General features: G+C 37.5%; 1 protein-coding gene across 3 annotated transcripts in view; it reads right to left on the bottom strand.

Annotated features, from left to right (window-relative positions):
- LAMA2 (laminin subunit alpha 2) overlaps positions 1 to 21192 on the bottom strand; it is a 707472-nt gene that overhangs the window by 238642 nt on the left and 447638 nt on the right. For 2 of the 3 annotated variants that reach the window (XM_086317880.1, XM_086317878.1), the window contains 5 exons: positions 19530 to 19616; positions 13595 to 13806; positions 8220 to 8326; positions 7206 to 7469; positions 2161 to 2341 (listed from right to left, as the gene is read on the bottom strand). In XM_086317880.1, coding sequence (XP_086174006.1) covers positions 2161 to 2341; positions 7206 to 7469; positions 8220 to 8326; positions 13595 to 13806; positions 19530 to 19616 — 851 coding nt within the window. The remainder of the gene's footprint in view (positions 1 to 2160; positions 2342 to 7205; positions 7470 to 8219; positions 8327 to 13594; positions 13807 to 19529; positions 19617 to 21192) is intronic. The other variant, XM_086317879.1, reaches the window with a different exon arrangement.

Below are 21192 nucleotides of genomic sequence, written 5' to 3'. Positions count from 1 at the left end.
CTGCAAAGTATATAATCTATCCGATTTCAGTATTGACCATCAAGCGATGTCCATGTGTAGAGTCTTCTCTTGTGTTGTTGGAAGAGGGTGTTTGTTATGAGCAATGAGTTCTCTTGGCAAAACTCCGTTAGCCTTTGCCTGCTTCATTTTGTATTCCAAGGACAAATTTGCCTGTTACTCCAGGTATCTCTTGACTTCATACTTTTTCATTCCACTCCCCTATAATGAAAAGGACATCTTTTTTGGGTGTTAGTGGTAGAAGGTCTTGCAGGTATTCATAGAACTGTTCAGCTTCAGCTTCTTCAGCACTACTGGTTGGGGCATAGACTTGGATTACTGTGATATTGAATGGTTTGCCTTGGAAATGAACAGAGATTATTTTGTCTTTTTTGAGATTGCATCCAAGTATTGCATTTCAAACTCTTTTGTTGACTATGACGGCTACTCCACTTCTTCTAAAGGACTCTTGCCCACAGTAGTAGATGGCCATTAAGTCACCTAATTCTTACAAAACCCAAGTGAGGCAGATACTATTATTTCCCTAATTTAATAGATGAAATTTGCAGGGTACAGTGAGGTGAGGTCACTCAGTCAAGGTCATATAATAATTGTTGGTGGTGTGCAGTGATAAGTTGCTTCAGTCATGTCTGACTCTTTGAGATGCTATGGACTGACCATAGCCCACCAGACTCTTCTGTCCATGGGATTCTCCTGGCAAGAATACTCGAGTGGGTTGCCACGCCCTCCTCCAGGGGATCTTCCTGACCCAGCGATTGAACCCACATCTCTAAAGTGGGAGAGCCACTAAACAAATCCAGGCTCTTTGGTGAGAGTCATGTTTTCAACCATAATGCTACCCTGCTGTTTTATGCTTAAAAAATTTTTTTTTCTGTTCTGCTTCTTTGGCTTAGAATGCTACTAGGTTTGCATTTCTAAAATGTTATCATCATTTCATCATTTTAAAATAATGTTTTTGATATTTATCATTTCTGGTAGTGGATATATTTGAATTTGTAGCACTTTTTCTTCAATTAATATTAAGTAAAAATGCTAGTGAGAGTTGTTTTTATAAAGAATAGAGTACATTTTAAAATGCAGCCTTATATACTTTTTAGTAACTACAGATATTGTCTTAGAGATTATACATAGATTCTTAGAAGATCTATAATAATAATATTCAGAATAATTTATAATGGCTTAATTTATGATAAAAACTGTTCATCAGAAGTAGTTGAGAATATCTTTAGGGTATTGGCTTTTAATATTATTCTTCCCACCCCTAACATAATTTTCTTTAGTAGTCAATAATCATGTCTTAAAATCTTGTCATGTATTTATCATGTTCTGAAAGCGTACGAGTATCATCAATGTTGTACTACTGAGTTTAGTAAATGAGAGTAATACTCTACCAAGTGATTATTGGAATAGAGGTCGATTCCAACTTAGTAGTATAAAATCAAGGCAAATGCTCAAACTTTACTTTCATCTGTACTGTTAATTCCTATTTTCTTAATTCAGGATCTGTAGGAAGGCTGTGGTAGACACATAAGAACCCTGCTTGAGGGAGCCAGCGTTAGCAACCCCGGCTTACATTTTCTCTGGAACTAACAAACATCTACAGCCAATCTATTTTGCTCTCAGAACATCACAGTTTTCAAGACACCTGAAAGTGGATGAAAACATTTTTTTTTTTTTTTTTTTTTACCGTACCAGAAAAAGATATTAACTTCCCTGATTGTTGTACCAATTTTGCAACAGGAAAAGGGAAAGTTGAACTATATTAGCTTGGGAGTAAAGTTTAAACCAAGGTAACATTGGCACCAGAAAAACTGAACATCTCTTTCAAGCTGCAGTACCCTTTGAGTGACTGGCTGGACAGAGGTCACAGACGGAGGGAGACAGCAGAACTGGGATCTGCTGATGGGTTTTTATTGCAGGCACAGCTATTTACAGGGCAGTGTTTCAGATTACAATGTATTTCCTTTAACTTATTAAAAACATATGTCAAGCATTAGGTTAAGCATTTTTTTGTATTATATGTTTGCCTGTTGTCCTGGTGTATTTCATTTAATCTCTGGCAACCTTGTAGAACAAACTGCTATAGAAGCCTAAATACCAAACCAGGTAATAAATGCACTGAGCTTAGTCTCATTTACAGACCTGTGCATCCGCCTTCTTGGAAGTTGAAATAGCCGTGGGCACAGCGATCACATTTCTTTCCTGTTACTCCTGGCTGGCACCAACATTGACCACTCTCTTCACAGTCAAATGATTTGGACCCAAAGGAATTGCAGTTGCAGGGGATACACCCCCTTGCCGATTGGAGGCCAAAGGTTTCAGGCTGGCATAGAAGCAGAATGAGAAAAATTAGATTTAAATCAATTAATTCACAATGGCACTAGATGCACTGCAAGATCAGGTGGGAACAGAGGAGCCTGTGGGTTATAATGGTTCTTCAGTGATGTTATGACAATTGGACTATCATTTAATCTAGTGGACTTTTTCTACAATGTCCAAGAGAAAACTGCAATTACTCTGAAATTTCATTGAGATTATTGGTGGAATTAGGGTGTTATGATTCAGTCTGTGATATTTTCACCAGCCTTTCCCTATATGTCTCAAGATTCTAATGGCAATGTGGAAATAAGTGAGGATGGCAATTCTATTTAAAGAAAATTTTGGTTTCATTTCTAATAATCAGAATTGATTATTTTCAGACATTTTAAAGTCCTTTTACTGGTAAAAATGCTTTCAATATTATTGGGCAGCAGCCTAAAGTTAAAATAAATCTTTTTTCTCTTATATTGGGTCTAATTTTTGTCATATATCCATGAATACTTCTAATCATCATTACGGGGCTCACATGATAAATGTAACTCTTTGGTTATGCCTATACTGACAAAATAATTGGTGTAACTAACATCTAGTTTCTTGGGTTTCATCCTAACAATCAAAGTTGATTTGTGAGAACACATATCAGAGCACCAAATTAGGTAGATGAAGGGAAACTTCCATCTCTGATGAGTTATTCATATGCATATCTCTTATCTATTTGTAACAAATGACCTTCCATGGCCCAGCATCACTAGCTTTGGCTGACTTTCTGGAAATGCGTGTTAACAGACCTAGAATGACTACATTAGAAAATGCTGATGGATTAAAAATCATTCCTAGCAGAAAAGTGAAAAGCACATATCCTACTTAAAGTATGTCAGGGCTGTCTTTCAAGCAGAAGTTTGTCACATTATTATGATATTTTAATCTGGAAAATTAGTCTCAGTAATTACTTCTTTGTTAAACTAATTCTTATTTTGGAAAATTAGACTTAATAATTACTTCTTGGTAAAAATAAATCTTGCTATTTAATGTGAGCCACCTAAAGAGTAATGATTAAGCCTCATTATGTATTTTTGTCATTACTGTTAACAATATTAAAAATAAGTCCTATAAAACAAAATCATACTGAAAATTAGTCTCTTAAAATGATTGTTGCTAAGAATAGTTTTCTAAATAGTTTTCTAAATAGTTTTTTAAATCTAAAATGGGTTGATTATGGTTGATAATCATTTTAATCTTTACATTTGTTCTTCCTTTTGTTTTTAGTTCATTTGTTTTTATGAAATAAATAAAATAAATAGCTCTTTATTTTATTTTAGTTCTTGACATTATTTTTAGTTCTAATTCAGATTCACTGTATAATTAAAGAAATTGTGTGACACTTGTAACAAATGACCTTACTTGATTTTGAAATTAATTATAGGAAAAAAGAAAACATGTAATATTTTTATTCATAAAAAGCAATTCAGTGTACAATTCTAAATACCAGGCCTAGAGAAATCATCAGAAATTGAGAAAATGCATGCATGCTTATTACAGTATTATTTATCATAATAATGAGCAACCATAGAGGTACTTAAATGTTCAATGTTAGAGAAAAAGCTGAATAAAGTAAATTATGAGGCATTCATGTTATAAAATATATAAAATCATTAAAATCCTGTTTTGAAGCAATTTTAATGATATGAATATGAGTAGAATATAGCATTAAGTAAAATTTCAAAAAGCAGAATACAAAATTACATACACATTATGATTCTAATTACATACCCACAAAGGCACACATACCACTCAGACACAAACAAATAGAAACTTATATACATAGAAAAAAAGACTAGAGCATTACATAGTAACACTTTTTTTAAAAAGTAATATTTTGCATTTGTTTTTATTTCCTAAATTTTCTTGACTTAGAATGTGCGTTGTAGGGATAGTACTTTATCTTTACCTACTAAGTTTGCTTTACTTAGCATATCTATCTATACAAATATCCTTAATGGATAGACCAATAAAATAACTTTCAAATTACTACTTATTTTAAAAATTCCAAAGTTTATTATGTAAATAAATATATGAGAAGTAATGTCTCTATCATACTTTTCTAATATTTACCTAGTGTGGTTTTAAAACCTGAAAGTCAAAGTGGCTCAGTTGTGTCCGATTCTTTGTGACCCCATGGACTATACAGCCCATGGAATTCTCCAGGCCAGGATACTGGAGTGGGTAGCTGTTCCCTTCTCCAGGGGGTCTTCCCAACCCAGGGATTGAACCCAGGTCTCCTGCATTGCAGGTAGATTCTTTAACAGCTGAGCCACCAGGGAAGCCCAAGAATACTGGAGTGGGTGGCCTATCCCTTCTCCAGTGGATCTTCCCAACCCAGGAATTGAACCAGGTTCTCCTGCATTGCAGGCAGATTCTTTACCAACTGAGCTACAGTTATACCAAAACAAATATCACCAAATTTCAGTAATAAAATTTTAATAAATTGTTCAAAAATTTATTTCACAGTCCAGGGAAAACGCTGCAGTAAACAAATTTTAAAGAACATTCTTAGTAATTGAGATTAATGAGGTAAAACATATAGAGAAGCAAGTGCCTGCCTAGTCTCAGTGGGAAGTTTGATGAGCTCATATAATTTATTTTCATTTGGGATAATAATAAAAACTAGCACTTACATATTGTTCTTGCCAAGCAACATTTCTAAAGCCCTTTACAAATATGAACTCATTTAAATTCTTAAGACAATCCCGAAAGATAGTTATTATCATCAACTTTTTAGAGTGGTGAAACTGAGGCACAGAAGGGTCACATAGTTTGTTCAGCAGCTAGCCAGTTGTGGAGTCAGGATTCCAAATCAGCCAGGCTGGCTTCAGAGTCTGTGCTCTTAGCTGTCACATATACTGTATCAGAGGAAAAGTGGTCTCAGAACAAACCACCACTCCATACATCAGGGCTGTAGGATATGTAGGAAGAGGGTGTGAATAAGGGTTAATAATTCTGCTGAATTTATGTTTTGGAGACATTTTTGCATGCTCATGCTCAGTCATATATGACTCTTTGCAACCCCATGGACTGCAGCCCACTAGGCTCCTCTGTCCATGGAACTTTTCAGGCAAGAATATTGGAGTCGATTGCGAGTTCCTCCACCAGGGAATCTTCCTGAACCAGGGATTGAAGCCACATCTCCTGAGTCTCCCGCATTGGCAGGAGGATTCTTTAACACTTAAGCCATGTGGGAAAGCCCATTTTGGAGACATAGTGATCAGTTATGGTCCCTTTCTTTTACTCTAAATGTATGCATTTATTTCTGAAAAATATAATCTCTTTTAAAGATTTCTCCACTTAATAACAATAATAATAATAACACTAACACTACCTATCATTACTAAAAACTCTTCAGATGTGTGTTTTATACACTCCTCTCACGACAACCTGGAGACAGCCATAGCGGTGCCTGGGAAGACCTCCCTGCAAGAGAGCATGCGGTGGGAGTGTCACTAATTGACAAGCCCCAGCTTCCATTCTCTTGAATCTAGTGAATCATTCTAAGTCACACTTCTGCTAGTCAATTACTGGTTCACTGAACTACTCGAATCTTCCTGCTCCATCCAAGACTCCTCCAATGGGTAAGTTTTGCTTGGGCACTCCCAACTGGCCTGGCCAAGAATTTGAGATTTGGGCAGAATTCATTCAGTGAGTCTTTTCTATCCATAGTTTTTTCCCTCTCTCCTCCCACAGGGACAGACCCAACATTTCAGCACAAGTCTCCCTGCACATGATGCTCCATCCCCATTCCCCTTCACTGGAGTCTCCTCCAGTAAATCTCTTGGCATTTGCTCCTTGGAGGATCTGAGCCAACACACAAACTCTATGATGTAGTTCCTACTATGGATGAAGAAGCTGAATTACAAAAAGATATAAGAAACAGTTTTACGGTGGACCAGAAGTGTTGCAGCTGGGATTTGACCTCAGGCAGTCTGATATCAAAACCAGTTCTTTTCAAATGTCAATAAAGAGGCAAGAAATAAAACTATAAATTTGTTCTTCTGCCTTCCTCCCTCATCTTCCTCCCTTTCCCATCCCTCTTCCTCCTTCTTTTACCTCTTCCTTTCCTACTCCTTCTCCATCTCCTTCTTCTATTCCCTACCCTTAGTTCTCACCTAAGCTCTGATTCTCCACTGACAAGTCCTGTGTCCTGGTACTCAGCATCTTGGCCTCAGTCCTATTCCTCTCTCCCTGATCCTTTCTTCCTCTCTCTCCCTTCCCAAATTCCTTCCTTCCACCATTTGCTTTGTCTTGCCCTGTGAGAAGGAGGATCAAACTTTTATAGTAGAAGACATGCTACCTTCTTTTGTGCATGTTGTAGATTTCCAGTGTGTGAAAATGTGCGTCTTGTGTTTGTTGTATACATGGACAAAATTATAATGTGGTAATGTAACAATCACTAGCTATGATGAAAGGTCAGTCAAAGGTCAGATCAGTGGGCTGGATTTTCTTAGGCAAGTCACTTTCTTTGTCAGATTTCCCTTCATTCATTTGTTTGTTCCCTTCATTTGCTCTAAAATGATGCCTGGGGTTCTTTCCCCTTTTAAGATGTTAGTTTGCTACAGACACATTTTTCTTTGTTTTCTACATATCAATGATCACTTGAAACTTTTGTGACCCTATGAACTTGAACGAGCTTTAAATAAACGTTATCAGTAGCTATTTTTTAAAGGCAAGACTTCAATCAGGAATTGCCAAGTTTTCGCATTTGCAATTCACACACTTAGCAACCATTATGTGGTAAATGGCACCAGGACAGGTCAGCAGCAGCACACGGAACACAGCATGCTGAGGCAAGAGCCATGCAGCACCTCTCGAATTACCGGAGCCGCAGGCCGATAGGCTCCCCGAGGGCATCCGCTGGAGCCGCTGGCGCCCCACCTCTGGGGAGACCCCAGCACCCACTGCGCTCTCTGTGGCTGTTCCTCCTGTCGGTGCACCTGCCTGCTGAGGTTGCATCGTTTCCCTACGAAGCCTGATTTACAGACACATCTTCCTGTAATATCACACCACGGTGTCACAGAGCCCATGGGACTGCATCCACAGGACACACAGATTCGCTTATTTGGGTCCCACCACATAGTGGGCTTTAAAAGCCAATGGAAAAATAAAAACAAAAAAAGAGAGCATACATGTTATTCAAGCGATAGAGGCAAATAATATTTTTAAACCTCCTACAGAATGGCCAATTTGGCATCTGAGAAATGCTTGGTTCTGCTTAACAGTGTTTATCATGAGAAATTACCTATTTATGTGAAAGAAATAGTGCAAATCCATGTACTCTCATGGAGGAATCTCAAGGTGCTCGGCATACTGAAGGCAGGGTAACGTATCCAGGAAAAGAGAGCAACGTATTTTGATTTTTGTTTCATTTTAGCAAAATGGTATCCAAGAAATCCTTTGATTTGCTTCTATACTGAAAAATTTTGTTGAGCAGAATGCTCACTGGAACTTTAAATGATGGAACTAGAACAAAGTGCTTGATAAAAGCAAAGGGTATGACATTTTTTTCTCCTGCCAAAAACATAAAGGCAAAGGAAAGAGTATGTGACTCACCATGACAGGGATTAAATTTGTATGTGGTTTCAGAAACACCTAAATTAAATACTACATAAATTCACTACCAAGGAAATGTGTCAATAGGTTGAGGGTCAAATGCTAGTGTATGGCAAATGTTGTTCTATTTTCTTTTTAATTTCAATGATCACAGTAATTTTACATGTAGAATGAGATATTCTTGAACTTGTCTTTTAATATACTCGGGTATAGGTCATTTCTGAAAGCCAATGACAAGTTTGAAGGAAGAAGTAATTCACCGGTCAGCTCCAACTTCTTACCTTACACTCATCACACCGACGTCCCTGCACGTTAGGTTTGCATTCACACTGTCCCGTCTGAGCGTGGCAAACCTCAGAGAAGGAGCCGTTGGCATTACAGTGACAAGCTGCAAAGAGAGGAGAGATCTGTGGTTGGGAAATGTATTCTAATAGTCTTCAGAGGTTTATTAAATAATGGAACACTGGTCATAAAGTTTTAGCATAGAATGCTTTCTGATTGCTAAGTGTTCTTGTTCTGTTAGGCATTATATCATCTGATCTTTACAACAACTCTGTAAGCTGTAGAGATGAATTATGAAAGCAAAAGCACAGTTCCTGGCACATCATATGTTGTAAAAATATTATTGTCACCATTATTATTCCAGTTGTAAGAATGAAGACACTGAAATTCAAAGTCAGACAAGGCCACACGATTAGTAAGTGAATTAGCAGATTTCAGGTAAAATGTTCTTTCCATCACTCCTCCAGCTGTTTTGCCTCTTCACAGATGCATTTGGGGTAACACAGAAAATACTATAATCTCCATATAAGTAATACTGACTCTAGAGCATACTGACTCTAGAGCTGACATAATTTTGAGAAATTATCAAAATTAATACCATCCATGGAATAATATTAATGCTACCATTAATGAAGCAACATTATCATTTCCAAATGATTATTTACTATATGCCAGTTTTTATGTTAATTTCAAAATATGAGCTTAAGATGAAACATTAAATAAACGTATAAATCTGAAAAATATTTAAGATTAGAAAAGTATATAAGTCATAAGAAATAAAGTAGACATGTATCCAAAGAGGAGATCAAAGTGACAAACAGGCCATGAAAAGATGTTCAGCATCCTAATCATTAGGGAATTGTAAGTCAAAACCACAATGAGCTACCTTACATCTGTTAAAATGGCTGCCATCAAGAAGACAAGAGACAGTAAGTGCTGGTGAGAATGTGGTGAAAAAGGGAGCCCTTATACATCACTGGTGGGAACGTAAATGGGTCCGACCACTATGGAAAAAAATACAGATGTTCCTCAAAAAACTAAAAGTAGAACTACTATACACATTCCAGTGATCTCATTTCAGGATATATACATAAAGGAAATGTAAACAGTATTTTGAACGGACATATGCCCTTTCATGTTTATTGCAACATTATTCACAATAGCCAAGACATGGAAACAACCCAAATACTCATCAATAGATAAGTGGATAAAAAGATGTGGTGTACACACAATGGAGGGGTTCCCAGGTGGCTCAGTGGTAAAGAATGCACCAGTTAATTCAGGAGAGACAGGAGACATAGGTATAATCCCTAAGTCAGGAAGATCCCCTGGAGAAGGAAATGGCAATCCACTTTAGTAGTCTAGCCTAGAAAAAATCTCATGGACACAGGAACCTGGTGGGCTATAGTTAAAAAGAGTCATGTGTGCGTGTACACACACACACACAGGAATATTATTCAGCCATGAAAAAGGAGGCTATCCTGCTATTTGGATAAGCCTTGAGCATATTAGTCTAAGTAAGATAAATCAGAAAGAGAAAGGTAAGTATTACGTGATATCACTTATATATGGAATCTGAATAAGTCAAACTCATAAAAAACAGTGTGAAATGATGGTTACCATTGGATGGGGGGCTGGAGGAGTAAAATTGATGTTAAGGGTACAAACTTGCAGCAAGTAGTAAATAAGAGATAGTGATCTAATGCACAGCTATAATGAACATAGATAAAAATATTGTACTATAATTATGTAACAGGGTAAATATTGCTACAATGGCAACCACATTACAATGTATAAATTTATCAAAAACATTGTACACCTTAAATTTACAAAAACATATTGAATAAAATGTATATAAGACAAAATTTTTTCAAAAGTGTTAGCAGTATAGCATTATAACTTTTAAAAAGCACATTTGTTTTACAACTTATATACTATCTCCAACAATAGAAAATGTATTTGATTTCAGTAATCTTTTATCATTTTCTGTTATGAAGCTGTCTGACATTATTCTGAAACATATAATAAATCAGTCTATAAATTAAGAGACTTTTTCACAAACAGAATGGCAATTAATGGTTCACTCTGTACTCTGCAAGTGTATTTTTAACAGTACATATAATTGCACTGATACCAGAATAAAAATGTGAGTGGGAGATGACACAGGCATATAGATTATTCATAGATAGTTTTGGTAAATTTTGTACAATATTTCTTATCTCTGAATACTTCAATTTGAGTACAACTTATAAATACATTATAAATAGCTACTCCATCAGCCTATGCTATTTTTCTATTCCTCTGACTGGAGGTGCTACTTAGTTTTACTGCTTTCTTAAAAATTGCTTGATTATTCTTCCAGTAGCTTGGCCTTCAGTGTCTGCTAACCTGATTCTAGTTGGGTGGTCATTAAAAAACTGTCCCCAGCCAGTTATCTTCCTCAGGTGGTAGCCTAAGGATAGTCTATGGCTTCCCTGGTGGTTCAGATGGTACAGAATTGGCCTGAAATGCAGGAGACCTCGGTTCAATCACTGGGCTTGAAAGATCCTCTGGGGGAGGGCACGGCAACGCATTCCAGTATTCATGCCTGGAGAATCCCCATGGACAGAGGAGCCAGGTGGGCTACAGTCCATGGGGTCATAAAGAGTCGGACATGACTGGGTAACTAAGCACAGCATGGTGTATAGCTGGCATGTAAGAAGAGCCTGAAGGATATATTTTCTTTAAATATCCATTTAATTTGACTACTAGAATTATTATAGAAAGAAAGAAAAATGAAGTTGCTCAGTTGTGTTCAACTCTACGACTCCATGGACTACAGTCCCCCAGGCTCCTCTGTCCATGGGGATTCTCTAGGCAAGAATACTGGAGTGGGTTGCCATACCCTCCTCCAGGGGATCTTCCTGACCCAAGGATCAAACTCAGGTCTCCTGAATTGCAGGCAGATTCTTTACTATCTGAGATACCAGAGTAATCCTGAGAATTATTATATATACTTCTAATTTCTTTACATGTTTTATATATATATATATCAATTTAAAAAATAAATATCATAATTTAAAAGTCACTTTTTTATTAGAGTGGGGAACACAATGATTAAATTTACTATAAAGTCATTTAAAAAATAAAGCAATAAAGCTGGTGCTCTGGGACAACCTAGAGGGATAGGGTGGGGAGGGGGGTTCAGGATGGGGGGGACACATGTATACCTATGGCCAATTCATGTTGATGAATAGCAAAAAACCACCACATACTGTAAAGTAATTATCCTCCAATTAAAATACTTTAAAAAAATAAAGAAATGAAGAATTTTAGTGCAATTTTAAAATAAAACGTATGACACAAACAATATATGTAAATTTAAAGGGCAAATTGGAAGAGATGTACTTTTTATGAACAGATCCAGGGGCAACTAAAATAATAGTTTATTATGAATTTTATTTTTGTAAAGGTTTACTAATTATGCATAGAGGAGCTATTATTTCTATGAAACGTCATAAAATAGATAATAAATAAGTTTCTGATATTTTTATATGCCGCTGCTGCTGGTAAATTGCTTCAGTCGTGTCCAACTCTGTGCGACCCATAGACAGCAGCCCACCAGGCTCCCCCGTTCCCGGGATTCTCCAGGCAAGAACACTGGAGTGGGTTGCCATTTCCTTCTCCAATGCATGAAAGTGAAAAGTGAAAAGTGAAAGTGAAGTCGCTCAATCTAAAGAGCATTAAGAACATAATCATGTCTATACTTCATGGCAAGTGATAAAAAAATTGGTGACAATTCAAAAATGCTTTTATACTATATTCTTCTCTGTGTTCTTAAGACTTCATGCTGCAGATTCTGAATTCACCACAATAAAGAGTGGAACTGTCTCTTCTACTCTGTAGAAGAGGTTATTGGAAGATAGAAAATGAGGTCATTCAGTGAATAACACAGCTCTAGAATTGGTGAGCCATAAATATTCAAAATTACTGTCAGCATCTCTACAAAGGAGCCAACAGGTAAGAATACCCTAGGCAGCTCACTAGACAGTTTCATGTGTTAGATCCTTTAATTCCCATAGAAAATTAAAATGCTGTATGTAAATGAGGAAACTGAATCTCAGTGAGCTCAAATGTCTTGCCCAGAGTCACACTGGTAGAAAGTACAGATCCTAGATGATATGCTTGAACTGGAGAGTTTCTTGAGTGCCTAATGATTTTATACAGATGCCATAAACCCAGTGTTTAAAGGTGCTTCTGAGCCTGTTGGGAGTTTTGCTGAAAAAACTTGACAATTTACAGGTAATATTAATAGCTGTTGACTATTGCAGAGACTGGTTTGTTTTTGATTCAACAAATTGTCATGTTTAAATGACAAAACGTTGGCCCTCATCTTCCAAACCTGTGAGGAGAGAGACACATTTCTTCTTGAAGTGGGGGACTTAGCAGGTCATTGGTATTTATAGCAAAGATACTAACAGGCACAACATTGCCAGTGATTTCTGTAAAGTTACAGGTCCTGGGACCTAACTCAATGGCTAGAAGAATCCCTTCTTATATAATGAAGTCAGCAGAAGTGAATTGTTAAGCTGGTATCATAACCTGCTCTTCCTGAGGATTATCACAGTAGGTGAAGTCGATTATGGCAGTGTCCAGCTCTGAGCTGGTCTAACAAGGATGCTCCGTCTGTTTGACTCTCCACAATGAGATCTCTCTCGCATGTTACCACTAATATTCTATGCAATACCAAATAACATAGTTGAGAAATTCAAGACAAGGGTAGGAATGTACTGACTAATATGAATAAAGTCCTACAATAGCTATTCTGTGGAAGTAAAATACAGAAATGGCATTCTATGAGTAGTCTTAAGCTGATGGTTAATCATTCAACAATTACAAATGCTGGTGTGTAAGAACACTGGCAGTATATTTCACCTATTGTGAAACAGAAGAATGTAAAGTTTACATATGAAAGCATAACAGATTAAAACCTACTGACAGATACTAATGAAATAATATGGGCAGATCAATGTATTTCAAGAAAGTGATTAGAATTGAGATCAACAATAAGGATAAATAGGGCCTAATTTTCAAATTCTTCTTTCCTGTCATAGACAAAAATTTACTTAAAAGTCTTTATCCCATGTGTAAACAGAAATATGTGTATCATTTGAAAAACAATGATACTTCAATAATGCAGCAATTTTGAGAGGATTTAATCTATTAGTACAAAGGAAATGTATTAGAATATTCAGACTCTGTGTATAGGCTGGATATCTATCTTACATGTATTACAGGTAATTTCCTACTCTCCAATCCCCACTTAAGAACTCATCAGCTACTTTGAGGAGCAATGCATCAATTCTGTCAGGGGCATCAATAGTTCACGACTTACGCTGACAGTTCTTTGCATCAACCGCGTCTCCAAAATATCCATCAGCACAGAGCTCACAGTACCGGCCTGTTGTACCTGGCTTACATATCAGACAGGAGCCAGACAAGCTGTCACAGCTGCCAGGAATGGAGAAGTCAAGGTTGTCATTGCATTGGCATGGCTGACACGATCCTCCAGGTACAGAAGGTTGTCCAAAATAGCCTTCCGCACACCTAAGGTGAAAAATTTCATCAGTGAGTATTTGGGAGGAACCTATGAAACCCACTGGGGGCAATGTTTATGTATTTATTTTATTCTATTTCTCTCCCAGGATGTTTTCCCTTTAAGTGCTCCTTTTTTTCAAATGCAAGATGATTAAAAGAATGTTTTCTCTGTTACTGCAGTGTAGATACAAGACAAAATCCTGCCAGCTTCACTAGTAATTAGATTTCAGCCAGAGGGGGAAAAAAAAAACACCTTGTCACTGGAACTGAAGATGAGACCAAAGCATAATAAGAGATCTGCTGTTGGCATTCCAGAGGGATCCAGGTCCACGTTGGAAAGCCTTTGTAGTACAACACATCATATGTATCTACTCCAATTGGTTGTTTTCTGTACAAATATGTAAGGTTCACATTTTTTTTGTTGTTGTTGCAGCAAGAGCTTGTTATGAGGAAGTAGGCTCACAAGGAAGTACAGTAGTAAGAATTCAGAATGTATTAAGTAGAAAATCAAAAGAGCCTCATTATTTGTGTGGGGCTATATCTCTGCATAGGCTTTTATATATTTGCATATACATACAGAAACAGATTTCCATTGAAGAGTCTTTACCAAGGAGAAGCAGGCATGCTGCATATTACAGTAAAATGCCATAACGTGAGGCTTAATCGTCCCCACATCTCTCATTAGCAAACTCTAGTTCTTTTTTTTTTAAGGACTAAATACTACTTTACATATTTATTGGAAAAATAAAAATTCATTTATTTAGGAGGCGTGGGAGAGATTGTTTTAAATTTTGTATCAGATTTCCCTTTAACCATGTGTTCTGTTTTAAAATGTTACTTAATGTTACAGATGCACAGATACACCTTTATAGGAAGCACTTATTTGTAATCTACTCTGTCTTCTCTTTCAGTTACATTTGCTCATGCTGCATATTAAGCTTTACTTGCCAAAGGAGACATGAAACAGTGCATCTGAACTTTTATGGTCAAGCTACTAGCTCTGTTATCTGTGCCATCTTAGCAAAACAGAAAGTCCTTTACAGCAAGGGTCAGAATTGAAGGGGAATAAAAACAATGTGGGAGAATATATTTCAATAATACTGTGTTTCAATAATACTGTGTTTATGCTCACTTACAGATATAAAAGTCACTGTGTAGAGAAAAATCCTCTCTACTATAGAAACAGGAATGGTTTAAATCCAGGATATCATATAAGAACACTTTAATAATATGATTGTGGGAGAAAGTTATTAATTTTATAAGTAAGATACATTGATAATTCAAAGTGTTCTAGAAAATTTACAGGTGCCATAAGCCTGTAGAAGATTTATCATAATTTTAATAAGATTACTAGTTTTAACAAAACATTTTATGAATTGTGAAAGTCATGATACAAATATTGCTTGGAAGAATACTGCCACCTCCAAATACAATTGCTTATTAATTCTCTATTGTAAAATATGAACTAATATTTCAGTGCATAAAATCCACCCCCCCAATCCCTTAAGGAGTGGTATTCAGTAAAGATAACAAGAAAATCCTTTTAAATTTTAACCCAATTCTTCTTGCCTTACTTGATATTCAGAGCTCATGATCACATCCACATATATTCACATCTCATTTTGTTTATCATTAAGAGAGTGACTTTGCTCCACTAGAATAGCAATATACAATGATCATTATCACAGACAACAAAACCCCATTATTTTCAGCTCACTTTTCTGACTTGCTGCCCTCAGGAGAGATGGCATTATATAACAAGATCTAGAAATTTTTTTAAACAGACACCAATTAATCAGTCTGAAATTCTCCCACAACAATAATTTTAAAAACCAACTCAATCCACAAGAAAATAACTACAATTAAATAGAATCACTGGAGGAACATCTGTCTTTTTGTTGTAGGACATGTAAGGAGACTTACTGAATATACATGATACATCATTTCATATGCCACTTCACTGAAAATGAGCATTCAGATTTTATTACGCGCGCGTGTGTGTGTGTGCATGTTTATACATGGAATAGTATTCTTAAGAGATTTACAGAAATGTTTCAACAGAAATTAAAAAGTAGAGCCAGTGTCATCAGCATTTAGCTCACTTTTTTTTTCCTCTATGATCTCTTTAATTCCTCTTGATGCTCTGACAGTCATCTTTTTTTGACCATCAAAACACTGTCTCCTTGATTTTCTGTATTTTCTCCTCTTGTCCAGGCCATAAAAGCCTAGAATCTCAGCAAAGTGCCATGATGAATACCCGGTTCCTTCACCCCTGGTTCTCTTCTTTTACTTTTGTTTAAAACATTCCCTAGTCAGAGGAAGGCAGTAATATCTCAAAGAATGAGTGCTCTGACCCCAAGCAAAAGTTTCTGAAAACTGTAACCAGTGCCTTACATGTGACAGACTATCTGTTCACATTTTGTCATATTTTGCTTTGCCATCCTCTTGGTCACGAGTTTTCTCCATTCCCTCAATTCAAGCAGCAAGGCCACCTGGGCTACGTGACTGAGTAAAGGGTTCTGACAGGAAGGAAAGCAGGAATATCGGAATCTTCTGGACTTGGGTTTTAAAAATCACCATTTCTATGAATGTGGCAACTCTTTCTGCAATGCATGCCCAAACAGGAAAGGGATGGAGTTAGAAAGGCAAATGGAGGAGAAATGATGAGAGCGGAAATGTTGGTAGGTCCCAGTGTACAAAGTAAACAGCAGTATGTGTCCTGTGCTCCCACAAATGATAGGAAAGTAGTGGAGAGAGTTACTGGACCTGGGGGGAGAGGTAATCAGGTGGACAGTAAACAGAAAGGTCAGCAGAAATGCGCTTAGATGAATTACTCAGGACAGACTGACCCCACTATATGTCCATTGCCCAAAATCCAGTCTCTCTATCTCTCTCTCTCTCACACACACACACACACACTCTCAGGCATTCAAGCCTCTTGGTACTAAGTAAGCTTGTTAGACTGGTTCTAACCAAAGCTAGAGGTGGAAAGTAGGAGAGAAGAGAAAAAAACGTTAAAACAAATTTTAAAAATTTGAACATAAGTGACATATAACATTGGGTTTAAGTTTAAAGGATACTTGACTAAGATTATATGTCCAAGCTCTCACAGCTCTTCATATAAAGAATTTGATCTCAAAGTAGAAATTAAACTGAGATAAAAATATAAAGTTATAATTCCCATCTATCTGAGCTATAGTCTGAGATACATTCTAGCTATATAATAAAACTAAGGGATTTATGGTCACCCAAGATTAGAAAATGCTGAGTTAAACTAACTGAAGAGATGTTTTTCACTCCAGGACTGGTCAGAACTTTTGACAAGCTAATAGATGCTTCCCAGACTTCCATGATCATAGAACTCTATTCCAAGAACATCTATAGCTTTTGAAACACAGCTTCAGTTTTTCAAGCTGATTTTGTGTAAATGATGTGCATAACTGATTACTCTAATCACTCCCAGAATAGTTTTGATTACAAAATTTTCAGTGCAACCCACATCTCTTTCCTTCCCTGACCCTTATTCTCTCTCACATCTACTTCAGCTGGCACATCTGCCAAAATGTTTCTAATTGTTTGGATCCCCCAGATGGCTCAGAGCTAAAGAATCCACCTGTCAATACAGGAGAATCAGGAGATAGAGGTTTGATCCCTAAGTCCCCTGGGTCAGGAAGATCCCCTGGAGTAGGAATTGGCAACCCACTCTAGTATCCTTGCCGGAAAAATTCCACAGACAGAGGAGCCTGGTGCACTACAGTCCATGGGTCAGAAAGAGTCGGATACGACTGAGCACGCAATGCACACAAATGTACTTTTTGGCTCATACAGAGGAATGATAGACTAAACATTCCTGGAAGCCCTGATCCAGATTTTGGCTAGAAAAATATAATATCACATATTTCATATAATAATAGTTTAAGATTATATTTGAAAAACTTGAGTTAGAGGCAAGATATGCCATATGATAAGCTGCCTATGCATGTTTCTACCTTCTTTTGAATCAAATTAATAGACTTTAGAAAGGAAACCATACTTTCTTTCAAGCATCTCTTTCCTAGGTGAATTTTATTATTCAGACTAGAATGTTCTCCAGAATACAATCAACTATTCTCACTCACATTAAAAATGTGAGCTGCTTGAGGGCAAGGATGGTAGGGTACATCTGCTTATAACCTGTGTTTAGTTTAGCCCTGTGCTCAGCACATAATAGCTGATAAACAAATGTTTATTAAATAAAATGTAGGAGTTTAAATTGTAGGTGGCTCAGAAACCACTGTCTAACATGTAGAAAATACATATTATGGAGCAGAGCGGTACAAATACATCAGAGACTAAGCTCACCTAGATTGGTGGATTAAATGGCCTTGTATGACAGCACAGCTGTCATTTTCCAGTTGCTAAAAAAAAAAAAAAAAAAAAGTTGCCTGTAGTGAGCCAGAGTGGTTAGGCATTTGATGTAAATCTGTCCAGGCAATGGTATGCTCTGCTATTACAGTAAGTAATATGCATGTGCTGCTGCTGGTAAGTCGCTTTAGTCGTGTCCGACTCTGTGCGACCCCATAGACGGCAGCCCACCAGGCTTCCCCGTCCCTGGGATTCTCCAGGCAAGAACACTGGAGTGGGTTGCCATGCATGTGCCCTCCTTTAAATAAAAAAAATAAGCACAATCAAAGACTTTCAGTTTCTCAATTAAAATTGAATCCTCTTTATTTCAGCTCTGTTCCTCCATTACAAATTTACAAATGCTGCCGTACTCACAAACAGTACTTGTTGCTGCTCAGAGCTGTCATTGGCACTTTGTCCACAGACTGCTAGCTGCTGGCTGAATTCTCTCTGGGTGATTGGCCCTTGCTTCATTAACTTTATGCAGTCTGGTTGAAACAGACCTGATGGCTGCCAAGAGGACAGGAAAGGATAGGCAGAAACAGCCTTCTGCGGTGTTCACCTTGGTGATGCTGGGTGAAAGCAGGTCATTTCCTCTACCCCTCCCTCTAGTTCCAACCCTGCCTAATCTCTAGCAATGGCAGCAAAAGGGACTGTTTTCAATGCTACAACCAGAGAGTTGTGTTGGTCAACAATATCATGGGAGAAATTTGTTCCATTTTCAGTAAACCTGAAATACGGAAGAAACTTTTCCTTGGAAAGATTTTAGGAGAAAAAATAATCACTCAAGTTACAGAAAATAATATCCTGGATCCAATGCAAAACAATCTAGTAAAATCAACAGGAATTAAAATATTGACTTAGAAACAATTAGATGGGCATATAAATCATGGTAATAATTACATTTGGTTTCAATTTTCAAATATATTTAAGGTGAATTATGGATCACTTGCTGAACTATGAACTACACACTTAAGCTACATTTTAAGGACAAAAAGCTAATTATGAAAAATAAATGTTGCCAATGTAGACAGCAAGATAAATCTTAAAGTGCATGACTTTCCACTTGAGCAATACTTTCTAGAAAGATTGCAGGTTAATGCTTAACCTTTAAGATTAAAACATTAATCAAACATTCTCTGAGTGAATGGAGATTTATGGAGCAATTTCTAGAGAATAAATAAACTATAAGAATATAATGCATTTGTTTGACAAGTGTGGTAAGAAACTTTATTTCAACTCACCAAGTGTGGTGGCCTTTCTGGGGCAGTGCAAAAGATGATGATGCCTGTGGTTTTATAACTCCCAAGGTGGAAATCACAGTGAAAGACAGTTGAGTACATGCTTACCTCTCACAGCGTTGTCCTGAGTACCCAACAGGGCATTCATCACAGATCAAGCCAAGACTTCGGTCCATATGGCATGTCGGGCTAAAGCTATGTTGATGCCATTGGAGAACAACAGGGACAAGGAAGAAACACATACACAAAGTCATTAGTAGAATATTTTCATTTCTCTTCTTTCAATATTGCTGTGACAAAAGGGTACGGGGTAGTCATTCTTATCTCACAGATGGAGATTAGGGTCTGGGAAGTCAAGGGTGAAATGATACGCCTATTTCTTCAGATGTGAATACAGTCCAGTGGAAAAGTGTCCCTGTAACATGTTAGTAATTGATATTTGAGTGTTCTGTGTCCCCAAACATCAGGAACAAAAACATCAGGATCCTACAGCTGCTCTTGAGGGATTCCTCAGGCCTGCCAGCGTGAGGCACTCCGCCCATGACAAAGGTCATGAGGAAGGAGGCTCGACATACACAAAGGCAGGATCGAGCCTCAGGAGTCTCCCTGGAAATCCTCGAGCATCTACCCCCATAACCAGAGCCTGCCTACTTTACTACTTTGTGCTCTTACCTACAACTCTGACTTTACGGGGGGCTGTCCCCCACCACCTCTTTCAGAGAAGGAGTTAACTTAGAGCTCCAGTTAATAATAATTCCTGGGCGTGACAGGAGTGTTTTAACCTACAAACTCCTCTGAAGTTTCTCTAGCCTGCCTGACAGGCTTGTCCGGCCACATGTGATTGCTCACAGCCTCCCAACTGTGAGAGGCATGAGATGCTTTAAACCTTCTAAAAACAGGTTTTTTAGAGAAGTTAGAAAACTATTAGTATAAGTATAATGGGCTGATTAGAAATTGTATTGGTGAAGGGTTTTTCATTTGTTGAGCCAATGTTTGTTGCTAAGTCTCCACATCCCCTGCCCTTACACACATTAATGAATATATAGAAGAAATAAGTATTAACCTTTGATACTAATCACGTTAGACCTTAGGCTAAGTAAATTCTTTCCTTAATTAAAACCCACTACACCCTCACCCTATAGGAATGTAACTTTATCTGGTACCTTCAGAAGGTGGAATCTTTTTTAAGAATAATCACCCCTGGAGAAATAAGTGTCCTGGTTGACTGACCGCTGTCACAAGGAGAGGGTCATAAATTGTCAGCAGGCCCCCTGGCCAGAAGATGATGTAACACCCCTAAGACCTCTGTATACATTTGTATGAAGCACCTGACTTTGATAAAAGTCAGGACTGCTGACCCCACGTGGCTTTTGCATAACATCTCAGTGTATAAAAGTAGATCATGGAAAATAAAGAATTGGGATCAGTTTCTCGAAATACTGGTCTGCCCATGTCACACTCTCTGTTTAAACTCTGGCTGAGTCTCCATCTGGAGCACGGAACCCACCAAGCTTACTAATTTTGCCTGGGCTTCTAAGATCCAACCGGGGAGGCCTCAGTGTCTCCTCTCCTTTGGGAGAACAGAAGGACACCTGCGGCGTATGTAAGTGGTGCAAACTTCTTGTCTTGAAGTTTTACTGGTCTCCTGTGTAAACCAAGCTACTCAGCCTCTTTTCTCCACTGAATTTTCCTACTGAGCTATCCTCATTCTATTACTCTTTACATCTCTAATTAATATCTAATTGAAGCTATTGTATCCTGATCCTCGCCG

This window comes from Bos grunniens, chromosome 9 (assembly GCF_055505025.1).
Source record: "Bos grunniens cultivar Pamir isolate PY7600 chromosome 9, Bosgru_T2T1.0, whole genome shotgun sequence".
Taxonomy (NCBI): Eukaryota; Metazoa; Chordata; class Mammalia; order Artiodactyla; family Bovidae; genus Bos; species Bos grunniens.
This window is presented reverse-complemented; position numbering and strand designations above follow the sequence as displayed.